Raw genomic sequence first — 16536 nt, 5'->3', positions numbered from 1 at the left:
ATCGCTGCGGGTCTGGCTCCCGGAACTCCAGACGATCAGCTGTGATCACCAGGGAAAGTTTTGTCCGGCTTGACATTTTTTTTGCAGGGGAAATGTAGTATTACATGCTGGCCATTCCAATTAATAGCTGACCATGTAACATATGAACAGGTGAGGACCGCCAGATTGCAAGCTACTCTTAGCGGCATTCTCACTAGCTCATAGAGGAGGTCCCAAGCAGGGGACGCCCATATCCCCTATTAGGGCATATGGACAGGGGTTATTATCATAAGACAACTTTTTGCTCTGGGATATCATCCATAATTTTGTTTTAAGACGTTACCCAACCTCTGCATAGTGTATGGGAATAGTGTAGTCTGGATAGCAATGACTTCACGTACAACTCGCAGCTGCCCATTAACATACATTTGGCTCAACAACCCGAACAGAAAACTGATATTACACCATAGATCTTTTTCCGGGACATAAATAGAATTTTTGAAACCAAAAAGTGTCTTCATAAGAGAAGAGTTAAATAAAAACAAGTTGTATTACTGCTGATCTGCAACATCTTGCACCTACGAGATCTCAGCACTGAACCACCATACCAGACATCTGTCTCACATTGACTAGAGAGACAATTAACACATTTCTTGTCACAGAGTTGTAGCACATTTTTGTGCTATATTGTCATTTTAGATTTAACCCATTCCTTATCATACAATTACATTGTGACTGATATTTGTTTCCTTTTTTTTTTTTCCAGTTGGGGAACACAAGGAGATTTCAATACCACACATGCTCTGCCTGCGGTCAAGGTCAAGCTCTTCACCGAAAGCACTGGGGTTCTTGCACTGGAAGATAAAGAACTTGGACGGGTAAGATCTGGCAGGACACCTGTTGATTCCAAAGTAACTTGTGTCACTGTGTATAGATTAACATTTGGAGGAATTAATGTAGGGCTGCTATATAGGAACAAAAACATAGTCCACTGACGGCAGAAGAAGATCAAGAGGTCCATATAGTGCTTTTTTTCTCTATAGTGTTGTTTTTGCCTTAGGATTCTTTATCCTCTTCAAACTTTATTTCAGTGGTTAAAAGGGTATTCATAAAACACATCATATATTTGGCATATGCCATGTTCTCCATTTTTTGGTGCAAGTATCTATCTATCTATCTATCTATCTATCTATCTATCTATCTATCTATCTATCTATCTATCTATCTATCTATCTATCTATCTATCTATCTATCTATCTATCTATCTCAGATCTATCTATCTATCTATCTATCTATCTATCTATCTATCTATCTATCTATCTATCTATCTATCTATCTATCTATCTATCTATCTATCTATCTATCTATCTATCTATCTATCTCAGATCTATCTATCTATCTATCTATCTATCTATCTATCTATCTATCTATCTATCTATCTATCTATCTATCTATCTATCTATCTATCTATCTATCTATCTCTCTATCTATCTATCTCATATCTATCTATCTATCTATCTATCTATCTATCTATCTATCTATCTATCTATCTATCTATCTATCTATCTATCTATCTATCTATCTATCTATCTATCTATCTATCTCATATCTATCTATCTATCTATCTATCTATCTATCTATCTATCTCTATCTATCTATCTATCTATCTATCTATCTATCTATCTATCTATCTATCTATCTATCTATCTATCTATCTATCTATCTATCTATCTATCTATCTATCTATCTATCTATCATCATCATCTAATTTCTACATGTATTTTAAAGGTTGTACTACACCCAACACCCAACAGTCCGAAACAGTCAGAGTTTCATAAAATGACAGTGTCTAAAAACTGCCCTGATCACGACTTGAAGATCAAATTAGCTGTCCGAATGGATAAACCACAGAACATGAAGCATTGTGGGTAAGTAGCACAGTCATAACTAAATCAGTAACGCTACTTAAAGATGTTGTCAGGGGAAAAAATAAACTACAGCGCCTCTCGTGTGCATGGGCGGTGTATGGTATTGCAGTCCAGTAACATTCACTTGAGCGGGGATGATGTGCTACTACATGGTCTGTGCTTTAGGGGATTTTCCACTTTAATGTAAATAAAGCTTAAATGTTTAACAAAGGCTCTGCAACCTTCAAATATAGCTGGGGGGGGGGGGGGGTTATCAATGGTCATACGCCAGTATTATGCAGTTAAAAAAACTAAAATGGCGCACACCATATTTGTCTAATAATCTTAGACTTTTTGACATTTATGCAGCCTCTTTTTTTAAAAGTGGTCGGGGCCTCAGTGTAATGGGGCGGGGTCCACGAAAAATTCACTATAATTTAAGCTAGAAACTGGAGTTATGTAGAGCAGAAGCCTACATCAGCTCGTAGCACGGACAGCCGGAGATGCGTTCTAATAGATTAGGTGCATTTCACACCAGCGCCCATTATATTAAGAATATAAGAATATAAAAGGCCAGTCTTAATAAATCCCCTTTTTATGTTTTGTTTTATCACCATTTTTAAGATCTCTGTTTGCTGTCAGTAAATGGGAAAATTCTTACTGACAGGATGAAACCCTCTACAGATCTTATACTTCATACACCTAAACGTTTGCAACAATTGAATCCTGTATAAGCATCCTCTGTGAAACTCTCTGGGACACATATCCTTCTCTGATACATTGCAGCAAACTGTTAGCACAAGAGAGAGATTTGTACTGCTGACGTGCTTCGATCACCGAGGATTGCCTAGATTGTATAGCATTATAACAAACAAGAATGTTCCAATTCACTGACAGCAAGCAGATATATTCAAAATAAGGAGGTATTGACGCACACAATATATAAGAAAGCAGCATTACCTTTTAATATATAATGCACAACTTTATCGTCTGTTGTATCCTGCTGAGGCGAAGAACAATTGGCCGGACACAAATGCACTAATGTTTCATGTAAGTCCAGCCTAAATTGTCACCTGCACTATTGTGTCCAGGGTCTGCTTTTTTTTTTTTTTTGTGTATATTTTTCTTTTTTAAATAGCGCCACTCTTGTCCATGGGATTTGTCTGGTATTGCAGCTTAGTTTTATTCTCTTTAAGGGTAACTAAACTTTCAAAAAACCTCTGACATGTCATAGTGACATGTCAGAAGTTTTGATCAGTGGGGGTCTGAGCACTGAGACTCACACCGATCACGTGAGCGCTGATCCACTCAGTTTCTGATCGGCTTTTCTCGGAAAGCCGAGCAGTTGGTGTACGGACTCAATAGAAAATCCATGAGCCCGTATACCAACTGCTCGGCTTTCCGAGAAAAGCCGATCAGAAACTAAGCGGCTCAGCACTCACCTGAACCCTTCTGCCGGATCATTTTAGCGATCGTCTCAGTGCTCGGACCACTACCGATCAAATTTTCTGACATGTAACTATGACATGTCAGAAGTGTTTTGAAAGTTTAGTTACCCTTTAAATGGGATGAGCTGCAATACCAGACACAGCCCATGAAAAGGGGCGCTGTTTCTGAAAAAAAAAACTATACCTTTTGTCTAATCCTGGAAATCCAATGGGTTTAGTGGGCTAAAAAAATTAAGACCCTGTGACAACCAATTGGAACAGAAGATACATGAGGGATGACCTGTTGAGGCTAGGAAATGATTACATTTGGGTCTTTATAGAATTTTCTAGAACCTAATTCCTGACCATGAAAATTATATGTATGTGGAGGTGATTTGTTTTATTTTAACTATACATAATATTACAAACCAATCACAACTTTGTATATGTCATTTATGTGTGGAAATATCCTTGAAATATTTTTGACCTTGATATGGGTCTACTTAAAACACACACATACACACATACATATGTATACGTGTGTATATATAATGAAATTCTTTTAATCCGGCATTCAGTAATCCATAAAGTCTACAGATCTAGCCCTTAATTTATACTGTAGGATTATACGAGACCAGAAGCAGAACACTGACCAGAGATAATTAATTTGATTTTTTTTTATTATATACTTTTCTATAACCATCTGATTATCCAATACATCTGCTAATCTGGCACCTATCAAGCCCAAATGCTGCCATATAACAGAAATGTTACCCTACTTTTATTGAGTTTAGTAACTGTTTTCTCTGGGTTTCTGAAATTTTCTATTTTGAGACCCCAGTGGGATGTGGATTTATTCCCATGTCATGGCATTACCAGTATGAAATCTCTGAATGCCCCCATCATCAGTTCGAGACCCTGCAGACAAGTCATCCCTGAGACCAGCGTTCTGTGGTGTGTGCTCCATCAGTGAAATTGTACGGTCTATAGGCATCACCTTAGGAGTCCTGACCGCAGTGTATCCGCACAGATGGGACTTGGCCTCTTTTGTCCTTAATATGAAATCAATTGGAGATTTGCTGAACAAAACGTGATATAAAAAACAGCACAAAGTACAACAACAACCTAATTCATCAACCATGTAATGCAATCATTGAATCAATTGATTATATTATGTGTATTCTCATGTACCATGGAGCTATGTTAATTCAAGTTTTCCATGTATTAGTGTAATTCATGAATAAACAAGAATTTTTACAAATAAATATTTTTAAAAGTTTGTCAAAATCCAATAGTCAACACACATATATACATAGTCAATAAGTTAGAACGAGAAATAAGAGAGCTAGAACTAGATTTTAGAGTGCCGGACTTAGAAATAGGAGAGCTAGAACTAGAAATTAAAGTGATAGACTTAAAAATAAGAGATCTATAACTAGAAATGAGAGCACTTGAGCTAGAAATGAAAGAGCTTGAACTAGAAACTGGAGAGCTTGAACTAGAAATTAGAGAGCTAGAGCTAGAAATTAGAGAGCTAGAACTAGAAATAAGTGAGCGAGAACTAGAACTATGCGAACTAAAACTAGTAATAAGAGAGCTAGAGCTAGAAATAAGAGAGCTAGAACTAGAAATAAGAGAGCTAAAACTAGAAATTAGAGAGCTAGAACTAGAAATAAGGGAGCTAAAACTAGAAATTAGAGAGCTAGAACTATAAACTAGGGAGATAGAATTTGGAAAGCTAGAACTAGTAATAAGAGAGCTAGAGCTGGAAATAAGACAGCTGGAACTAGAAATAAAAGAGCTAAAATTAGAAATTAGAGAGCTAGAACTAGAAATTAGGGAGCTAGAACTAGAAACTAGAGAACTAGAACTAGAAACGAGAGAGCTAGAACTAGAAACTAGGGAGCTAGAACAAGAAATGAAAGAGCTAGAACTAGAAACTAGAGAGCTAGAACTAGAAATAAGAGGAGTTTTCCATGTATTAGTGTAATTAAGGAATAAACAAGAATTTTTACAAATAAATATTTTTAAAAGTTTGTCAAAATCCAATATCACTTGAAAATCTTCGTATAAAAGTATGGTCATTTTTTTTTCCACTTACATATACACATACACACACACACACACACACACACACACACACACACACACACACGGAATTGCTTGCCTTTATATGTAGTCAATAAGTTAGAACAAGAAATAAGAGAGCTAGAACTAGATTTTAGAGTGCTGGACTTAGAAATAAGAGAGCTAGAACTAGAAATTAAAGTGATAGACTTAAAAATAAGAGATCTATAACTAGAAATGAGAGACCTTGAGCTAGAAATTAAAGAGCTAGAACTAGAAACTGGAGAGCTTGAACTAGAAATAAGAGAGCTAGAGCTAGAAATAAGGGAGCTAGAACTAGAAATAAGGGAGCTAGAACTACAAACTAGAGAGCTAGAACTAGAAACTAGAGAGCTAGAAATAAGAGATCTAGAACTAGAAATAAGAGATCTAGAACTAGAAATAAGAGAGCGAGAACTAGAAATGTTGTTTCAAAGACTTTACAAAACTGCTTAGGGGTGAGTTGCTGTGAGGTTAGTGAATGTCCACATGTCCATGCATGATATGGATAGCCTATTGATTTCAACTGTGTAGTGCTTCATTTCCCCTGTGGTGGCACTGCAGGGAAATTGAACACTGGCTGCCAGTTACCCTCCCTGATCACAGCTGATCGCTGGGAGTTCCAGCAGCAGGGCATCCTTCGATTAGCTCAGCCTGTATAACTTATTAGTATGGAGCCATTCAGCATCACAGGGCTTGTTGGACCCAATGTGTAGCGAGATATTCTCAGGGAAAAATACCTCTGTACATCTGTTGTCTAATGGATCATGCCATATGAAATCTGAGGCATACGGATGTAAGGTAAAGGGCTCATACACCTCTATGGCGGCACTATTACAGTTCTGTACAAAATTAAGCCATAATACGGTCGTGTGCATGAGCCATAAGGGACAGTGGCAATGATTCATAGGGCACATTATTACTGGTTGATTGATATATAAAAGAGAAGTTGTCACACTGGTGAAGGAATTGGAAAAGAAAGTCTAAAATAAGCCCCTCACTCTTGATAAATAATTTTTGGGCAGCAAGGGCTGACATAAATGTCTTGCACAGTGGCAGGGTCACCAAAGGGGAGGATATTATGATAAGAATTGCTAGGGTTATTTGTTAATTTAAAAAAAAAAAATGAAACACCCTTAAAGGTTTTTTTTTTCAGGAATAGAACCACTCTTGTATACGGGTTGTCTCTGGTAATGCGGCTCATCCATATTCACGTGGATGGGGCTAAGCTGCAATACCAGACACAGCCCATTGACAAGCGTGGCGCTACTTCTGGAAAAAATTTAACTTTTCTTGTAATCTTGTATTGCCTCTCTTATGAGAAACTGTTGTGCCTGACATTTCATTTGTTAATTTGCTTTCTCTGAATTGTCCTCTAGATATTTATGGGCAATTGGTAAAAATGTGTGGAAGAGATGGAAAAAGCGCTTCTTCGTCTTGGTCCAGGTAACTTTTTACAATACGTTCACATCTATTTTAATCATTCATGTGACATAAACAGGGCATTATTCAATACAGCTAATCACCGGTAGTGGCCATGTCCCATTTAGTTAAACTTCAAACCTTTTATTTTCATCTCCTTTCAATAGGAATTGCAATTTACTATTTGTATCAGTGGATTCATATTTTGGTTAGAATTAAAGGTTGTAGTCTACAGTGCCTATGCAATACTATGTGTTCCCATGGTTACAGACTACAAACAAACATTGTGTAGTCTGATTCTGCAGTCCGTCTAACTTGCATCTGTACCCTTCTTCTTGTAACCCAACAAATGTATGTTATCAAAAAGTAAGGGACAGATGGAAAGGAGTGTGATCGCAGGATGGGAGTGTGACCGCAGGATTAAGGGGGTTTTACACTGGCCGATTATCGGGAAGATGAGCGTTCATAGATAATTGCTCTGTGTAAACAGGGCAGCGATCAGCAGATGAACGAGCAAGCGGTCGATCATCTGCTGATCGTATCGTTTTAAAAAAGTAAAAGATGATCGTTGTCGGCAGCACATCTCCCTGAAGCGCTGCCGACATGATAATAATGTATGGAGACGAGAGATCGGAGTAATGACTGCTCGTCCCCATCCATAGCTCCTTCTGACAGGAGCAAACGAGCGCCGATCAACGATGTCTTGTTGATCGCCGCTCACTGCTTTAGCCGATTATTGGCCGGTGTAATAGGGCCTTTAGATTATATAGGTTTGTTTGTAATCCTTTTTTCATAGTTACATCGGTTGAAAAGAGACACAGGTCCATCAATTTCAACCTTTCTCAATCAATTACACATCTTTCATTGCTAGATTCGTTATAACCCGTTATAGTATCAGAGCTGTGTCTTCTAACGATCCCAGCCCCTGTGGGTCATCACATGACCATGGACAGCATTGTATTCACTAGAAGTAAACAATGAATGTACCTACTGTATCACAACAAGCAGAGATCTTGAAAACCGTGAGGAATTAAAGGGGTTTGTCTAGTCATGGGGCAGTTTTTCATACTGATGAACTATCCACAGGATAGGTCATCAGTATATGATTAGTGGGTGTCCGACACCCGGACCCCGCACCGATCAGCTGTTCCGGCTGCCTCCGGGCACTGGAAGTTATGCAGTGGTCGGTGCCGGAAGCAGAATGCTCTGGTCACAGTATAACGGCCATGCTGGGTTGCGGCAGCTCTGCTCCTATTCACGGCCGCTATACTGTGACCGGAGTCATCTGCTTCCGACACCAACCACTGTATAACACCTAGAGGCAGCTAGAACAACTAATTGGCTCGGGCTCCAGGTATTGGACCAACACAGTACCAAAAACCGCCCCATGCCCGGACAACCCCTTTAATACAGAAAGTATATTAGGAAATTGTATAACTTTTAATTATACAAAAAATAACATTCATTGGCTGAAAGTGGACAATCCCTTTAACTGAAAGTCATTTTGAGAATTCCTGTTTGATTTTCATGTGGCTTACAATTTCGGTTGTGTGAATTGGGCAATGTAGATGTAGATATGAGAGTTACCCACGCCCTCGTAAATACAGAGCCTGTCACCCATCAACGGCGGTGGTGTCAATATATCAGGCCGAAAAGATAACGTTCTCTTTTTTTATCAGTAACCGCGCTAAAATAAATAATTTGGCTTGTCCCTTCCCGCTGACACAATCTTGTCAGAGGCCTCGTATGACAGACACAGCCCCGAGCCCCTCGTCCCCGCTGCTCTCGCATTTCAAGCCTAAAAATAAAATGATTTGTTGTTGTTTGTTATTATGGGGTGGGGGCAGCATTGAAGCACCTGAGATCTGATCATGACTCTTGACCAGACAGCTGTCTACCACCATGTAATGTATGTATATAGCTGAAATCAGAACCTGTATCTGGGGGGCAACCCCTAATGTTCTCCTATCTCTCTTCGTCTGTATCTGCGGGCCAGAGAGTTAAATTCACTCATCAAATGCAGAAAGAAAGATTAAAATGAGTTGTAACAGCAAATGTTTTCACAGTTTTGCTACGGCTATAGCAGAGTTTAGTGTGTCATTGTCAGGTATAGCAGTACTGAGTTTGTTAATTAGCACAACTTAGAATACCCACCCATGTCGCGGGTGTGTTGCAAATTTTTTGCAGCATTTCTGCAGCAAATCCGTTGCAAAATCTAAATGTGTTATGTGTGGATTTTGCTGCGGACTTAGGCGTCATGCACATGACCGTAGTTTTGCAGCCATATACTATTCGCAATTGCCATCCACATGCTATCCTATGGGCCAATGCACACGACCGTGGTTTCCACTGTCCGTGTATTGCCCGGAGACTGCACCGCAAAAAAATAGGACATGTCATTATGCGGTCCGCAATTGCGTGAATGGGGTCACTTTACGATCTGCAAGTTGCCGCGTCTGTGTCGCCACAGTCGCAAGAAGTCCATCAAGTTTGGATTCCTTGTGACTGTGATGTCACAATCGCGGCAACTTGCAGGTTGCAAAGCGACTACATTGACTTTTATTACCTGCGAAGCCGGCAGGACGACACCGTGATCTTTGGACCCACGATTAAAGTCACTGTGTAGCCCTAGCCTTAGACGTTCATATGCCCATTTACCTGTTAAATGAAACATGATCCAAGCAGGAAAGTTTATAGGGAGTCAGGGAACATAGCGATTAAATGGGCATAGGCAGCTTTAGTCTGGTGACAGACTAATTATAGGCCCTCACCCCTCCCTCACCCCTCGCCAATGTCAAACTCAAAGAGGTACAGGAAGCCGAGTTATGAGTAGTGGTTTGGCGGGGTCTATGTTAGATAACTATGTGCCCGGCCGCCAGTCATACAAGGAACTCGAATAACAAATAATTCTTTGCTGCAATCTCCAAGAACTATTCATTCATTTCATAAATGGTTTCCTTTGCTTCTGCTAAATTCATTGCCATTTTTTGGTAAAGAAACAAAAGTAATGAAGGGAATGTACTCCTATTAATCAGTACTTAGGGTTTAATTGCATGTCCCTATTTCTGATTCATGTTCGCTCCCTTCCAAAATTAGCATTATACCCTGTGAAAGGAAAGTAGGAAAGAGTTTTCTGCTTTGCTCCAATTTGTGTCCAAAAATATGGAAATATGGGCTACAAAAACATCCATAAAAACAAGCAGTTTTTGTGCACTTTTTAGTTTGACCAGCAGATGGCAGGAGAAACTCACAGGTTGTAATAATATACATGAAATCATTGCTACTTTATTTAAAAAAAAAAAAAAATGCACCATTTAAATCTTAAGTTGTTAAAATTTGGAAATTGTATAATGTATTATTTTGTGTTTTACACAATAGGTAATGGAATATATTTCCCATAAATTGAGCAACATTTTAATCTAAATAATACAATAATATAATCCTGAAACCAGCAGAATTCATGAGAGAAAAAAAGAGAAATAAAAACTTACATTTTCAACCACTTATTTATTAGAAACTTTCAAAGCTTTGTTCACACTAGCGGCTTCTATTCATGACAGAAATGCTGAACCTTTTTTAAACATATTCCGATGAATCCTAGTGGACCCCATTGACTTATAATGGAATTCGTCAGGTTTCAGTTGGGGTTCCAGTATTTTGATGGCAGGGGAAACCCTTACTATTTTTAACATAAATAATAGCGGAATGGCAAAATGGCAGATGTGAACAGAGCCTGAACCGCTTAGCAAAGGGGGAAAGATGGCATTCCGAATGAATAAAAAAAAAATTCACTGACTATCTAAAACATAAGGGGGTTTTCTGGTTAACGCAACCCCATTTGCAATGTCCTATTAGGGCATTTTCAAATAAAAAAAAGTGGGGTTACCCATTTAGGAACCCCCCCTCTATCGGTCACAATGGAAAGCGGCTACCAAGAACGTGTTTCAGTTCTCACTGTGGAGCGGATCCTTTAACCGCAATCGGTTTGTTATTGGATAAAATAAGGTATGGAGTCTAAGGAAACTTCCTGTACCTCAACCTACAACCTAATTGACCTTCTAGTCTTTCCCAGTCTGGTTAACATGTCACGGTTCCCAGAGTAGTCACCAATTGTAGAGATATAGTAGCGAAGTGACATCATCAGAACAAACCATCCATCAAGAAAACCCGACACGGCCTGCACGTGACCGGGGGAGCAGAATGACTATGGAGAACCCAGCATGTCCGAGCATTATAGAGAATTATGGAGCAGGCCCTTTGACTTCAATGAGAGCCATGCTTCATTAACCCCTACATTTCTACCGCATGTTAGCTAGTCATCTGAGGCCACTTCTTACTAATAGGGGTCGTCCAAACTGGACAATCCATTTAATTATATTGTCTTTATTTCTAACTATTCGTTATGAGGACATTCATAGGACAACTAGATGCCTTTTGTGTGTTCTGAACAACAACTGTGCATTCTGCTTATTGTATGAAATAAATATTATTTATACCTTTGGGCCATATTCACGAAACCAAAAATCCAAAACTTACAACCAGTATCAATATTGAAAAGATGAATAAGATTGTTTGATTGGTGGGAAATATTTATTTCCGCACATATATACTTATATACTCCCCAACTGGTATTTCATGAATTTTCCAGACAAGCCGTAATAAAGGTGAATAGCTTTATGGGGCAGAGGTAGTAGTACTTTAAAGCCAGAAAGCAAATACGTATTTTTCGTTTACAGTATAAGATTTGTCGTTCGTATAAAAAGTGCATTATTTATTCTTTCTTTTAAAGGGTTTGTTCCACCATGACAACTGTTCTCCATTTGTCCTATTGGGGTTTATAGACATCATCCAATTAATGGAGCTAAAATGAAGAACCAGATAAAGCCCACTGACAGATGTGGTGCTTTTTTTTTTTTTTTTTTAAATCCTGAACAACCCCTTTAAGGACTACATTGTTTTCCATAGTAGGTTTATAGATACAGACTAATGAATCAATCAACTGTATTCACAATTTTCCAATCTATTTTGGAGTCTTAAAATGAATATTAATTATTTTGCCCTGATTAATTTATTCAAATATCTTTACAGCAGTCAGAGCTTTGTTTTTCTAAAGCTGCTGTATAGACATAGATTTAAAACATAAAACGCTGGCTCCCTGCAGCTGCCACTAGAGGGAGCTAAGGTGCTAACTGCATACTGTTATACATTGACCTCAATAATAACACAGTATGCAGTAAGCTCCTAAGCTCCCCCTAGGGGTGGCTGCAAGCAGCCAGTACATTATCTATTAAAGAAGCACTCTGGCAATTTTGTTTCTTTTTTTTTTGCACATATCATGCTAACTCACCAGCAGTATTCTAGCAGTGTAATTTGTTTTTCACAGCTCAGTTGCATTTATAAATTTTGAACTCTTTCATTATGGGCAGAGGTGATGTGATCTCAGTCTGACCACCAAAATAAACCATGCTCTCATGTGTAGAAATTAGGTCAGTCTCTCCTGTGTGGCTGAATTCCTGTAAACTACAGGATTACATCAACACCTATCAAATCCCTCCTGGCAGCTCTGAGACACCTCCCCACCCAGCTCCACCCTCCTTGTTTCTTTGTACCCATGCATATAGTGGTGCTGAAGAGTATATTTCTGCTCTATATAAGAGATCAGGAGTGCAGTGATATAATAGATGAATCCACACAATTATTAGCTGCCGAGTTATAACCCTCCCCTAACTCACACTGACTGTCTATACTATCTGTATGTTCTGTGTGCAGAATCTCAACTGTATTCCTGTGAGATGCAGCTTCACACTGACTCCTATGTAAAAACTGACAGAGAGAAATCTATCACAAGCAGGAAGCAGAGGAGATAGGATGACGCTGGATGACATAGAATACACTGAGACTCTACAGTTTGAGTACAGACAAGCTATGTCACTAATCTATCACTTGATATACTTAGATAGGACTCAGAACAGAACAAGTGCAGTGTGATCAGACTCCGCCCCCTCTGCCTCTCCAAAACTAGAAGCATCATGGGAAATGTAGGCTGCATTAGGGGACTACATCAGAGGGGAAGAAGGAACCAAGATGGCAGACAACCCATAAATAGCACATTAACTTAACAACTATACACAAGGCATTCACAAGAGCTTCTACATTATATAATAACCTGTGCTGCACTATATAGGCAAAAATAAAATGCTGAAGTGCTTCTTTAAATCTATGTCTTCCCATGGAATTTGAAACACAGAATAATGGAGCGTTGTTCACTATAAAAAATATATTAACCCCTTAATGACCGCCGATAAGCCTTTTTACAGCGGTCATTAGTGGGCTTTATTCTAGAGCGCCGCTATTCTATGTCGCTGCTGTAGAATAAAGTAAACAGAGCAGGGAGCCGTGAAATCTCCCTGCTATCGGCTGCCAGAGGCAGCTGAGGGCTGGGGGCGTCCCTGCTCTGCCGGGTGAGATCGATATTAGTATCGATCTCACCCGTTTAACCCTTCAGATGCGGTGCACAATAGCGAGCACCGCATCTGAATGGTTTTGGAGAGAGGGAGGGAGCTCCCTCTCATCTCACTGACACCCGGCGATAAAATCGCCGAGTGTCTGTGTCTTCTTTGGCAGCCGGGGGCCTAATAAAGACCCCCAGGTCTGCCTGGAGCGAATGCCTGCTAGATCATGCCGCAGGCATGACCTAGCAGATGCCTGTCCGTTTTAAACGGACAGGCAGTAATACACTGCAATACAAAAGTATTGCAGTGTATTATAATAGCGATCGGAGGATAGTGAAGTCCCCTAGTGGGACTAGTAAAAAAGTAAAAAAGTTTAATAAAGTTAATAAAAAAAAAAAAAGTGAAACAAAAAAAATGAAAAACCCACTTTTTCCCCTTACAAAATGCTTTACTATTAAAAAAAAACTACAATAAAGCAAAAAAGTTACACATATTTGGTATCGCCGCGTCCGTAACGACCCCGACTATAAAGCTGTTACATTATTTAACCCGCACTGTGAAAAACAATGGAAAAATTGCTGTTTTCTGTTAATCCTGACTTAAAAAAAATGTGATAAAAAGTGATCAAAAAGTCGCATCTACTCTCAAATGGTACCAATAAAAACTGCAAGTCGTCCCGCAAAAAACAAGACCTTATACAGCTATGCCGACGCAAAAATAAAAAAGTTACAGCTCTTCGAATGTGACAATGGAAAAATGTAAAAAATGGCTTGGACATTAGGGCCCAGAATGCAAGCAGGGGGAAGGGGTTAAGAAATTAATCAGCATAGAATTTTGGACATAATAAAACAATATGGTGATAAAAGGTGAAGATTCAATTTAAGCCATTTATTTTCTGATTTTAATAATAGATTCTTACAAATAAAATCTCAAAATCATGCCCATGTTGGCTAAGGGCTAATGATTCATCCCTTGATTTACGAACCTCGGGATAAATTGCTCTTTCAGTGTAATTGCGGACATGAAATACAGAGCTAGAAGAAAGCCCCTGCAGTATGTAGTTATTACTAGGAAAGATGAGTTATAGAAGATTAGTCATAACTCTATGTCTGTTCTCCCAAAATAAAGCACACATTAGTAATCCTTTCCCATGTCTTAACACTAGAGGGCGCACTCTACATAATGGACACAATGGTTTGGAAAATGAGTATACTTTACATATCATGCTCAAATAATATGTCACAGCGTGCTGCCATTAATTATCAGATGCTGGTGTTGTCCTGTATTTTGGAACCCATTATGTCTAACATAATATCCTTCATCCCTCTCGAGATCCGAATTTGCATTTCATTTCCCAAAAACTCATAAGACACATTGGCACATAAGTATTTTAAACAAATGTTCACATGTAAGGTTTATTCCAGGGGTCAAAAAAACGTCCAAACAAATAAAAGGATGTAAGGAATGCGGAATGTGACACAACCTTAACAAAGTCATTTGAAATAATTTGACAGTAAATTTCCCTGTAAGTTCCTAGCCTGCAGCTTGGAGAATCCTTTGCTTTCTAACAGTCTCCTTCCAGATTTTTAAAATGCTAAATTCAAGCTGGGTTTTGATGGAGCCTGGCTGCTTGCCGGAGGCCATTCTAGAGCCTGACACAGCCCCCCGCAGCCAACAGGGCTGCCGTCATCTCCCTGACATTGAATGTATCGTGTCAGGAAAATGGTAACGCACAGGAGTGAAAGCTGCCATTTACAGCACTGATGACATCTTCGGCAAGGATCAGTCGGCTTTGCCTTCATATGACTGGCACCTAATAGTCAAACTGGCATTGTTTGTGACAAGGTGTCACTCTTGAGCTTGTCTCATGTGAATGATGAGTCTTCAAAGCTTCTTATATTTGCATGTGCATATTACGTTTAAAAATAAATGCTACTTCTCTACCAACTTTCAAATGTATTAGTAATTGATGCAACAAATCAGATACTCAAGAATGGGGTTAATTTAACGGTTGTGTGAGGATAATATTCTTCTGTAGCTGTGATTGATACATGATAGAGACTGTGGATAAAAGCACCGAGAGAGCTGAAGAAGAATCAGTGTGAGGTAGATGGTCAGATCTTATGGGAGTAGGACTATCTTCATCAGATTGCAATACACAGAAGGAGAAGTCAATGAAGGCCAAAATGTAAAGAGGGTTGTTGATTGCAAGATTAGATAGATAGATAGAGAGAAAGAGAGAGAGAGAGAGAGAGAGAGAGAGAGGGATGGATAGATAGATAGATAGAGAGAGAGAGAGAGAGAGAGAGAGAGAGAGAGAGAGATAGATAGATAGATAGATAGATAGATAGATAGATAGATAGATAGATAGATAGATAGATAGATAGATAGATAGATATGAGATAGATAGATAGATAGATAGATAGATAGATAGATAGATAGATAGATAGATAGATAGATAGATAGATAGATAGATTAGATAGATAGATAGATAGATAGATAGATAGATAGATAGATAGATAGATAGATAGATAGATAGATAGATAGATAGATAGATAGATAGATAGATAGATAGATTAGATAGATTAGATAGATAGATATGAGATAGATAGATATGAGATAGATAGATAGATAGATAGATAGATAGATAGATAGATAGATAGATAGATAGATAGATAGATAGATAGATGATAGATAGATAGATAGATAGATAGATAGATTGATCTTGGTGATGGCCCAGGAGCAGTGATGCATATTTGCACAGTTGAAAAGGAATAGTTATCAGTGACACTATAATAACTCGTCAATAGTGAAGTTGACTGCAGCGCAGAAGTTTGGCCTCTGGCAAAGAAGATAAATGACAGTAACCTTTACTGAGTTAGCGCAGACTAACCTAGGATGCGGTCTAAGAAATCCCCCGCTCTCTAACCTTCACCACCTCAAACATATATGGACATTGCCAGTAGGATTCCCATGTCGCGGTTCCCAGGATTAGTCCCCAATAGATGGTCTATGCTGCAGATGGCAGGGATAGGCAATATTGAGGTTAAACTGGTATGGGTCGCTAAAAGTCAGTCAATATTATGTCCGGAAAATTATATCAGGAGGCGAGGTTAGGGTCAGACCAGAGGTCGTTACATTGATTATAAGACCAATTGGTCAAGCCAAGCCGGGTCAAACGCAGGAAATCACCAATCAATAAGCGGAGAAGTGTCCCTCTGCTGGCTTCCCTGGTAATCAGTT

At 38.9% G+C, this 16536-nt stretch overlaps 1 protein-coding gene across 16 annotated transcripts in view; it reads left to right on the top strand.

Moving 5' to 3' along the window:
- CADPS (calcium dependent secretion activator) overlaps window positions 1-16536 on the top strand; it is a 357994-nt gene that overhangs the window by 193388 nt on the left and 148070 nt on the right. For all 16 annotated transcript variants that reach the window (XM_075833970.1, XM_075833961.1, XM_075833967.1 and 13 more), the window contains exons 7-9: window positions 746-857; window positions 1768-1907; window positions 6799-6865. In XM_075833970.1, the coding sequence (XP_075690085.1) occupies window positions 746-857; window positions 1768-1907; window positions 6799-6865 (319 nt within the window). The remainder of the gene's footprint in view (window positions 1-745; window positions 858-1767; window positions 1908-6798; window positions 6866-16536) is intronic.

The sequence above is a fragment of the Rhinoderma darwinii genome, chromosome 7 (assembly GCF_050947455.1).
Source record: "Rhinoderma darwinii isolate aRhiDar2 chromosome 7, aRhiDar2.hap1, whole genome shotgun sequence".
Taxonomy (NCBI): domain Eukaryota; kingdom Metazoa; phylum Chordata; class Amphibia; order Anura; family Rhinodermatidae; genus Rhinoderma; species Rhinoderma darwinii.
The sequence above is the reverse complement of the archived record's forward strand: the minus strand, read 5'-3'. Positions and strand labels throughout refer to the sequence as shown.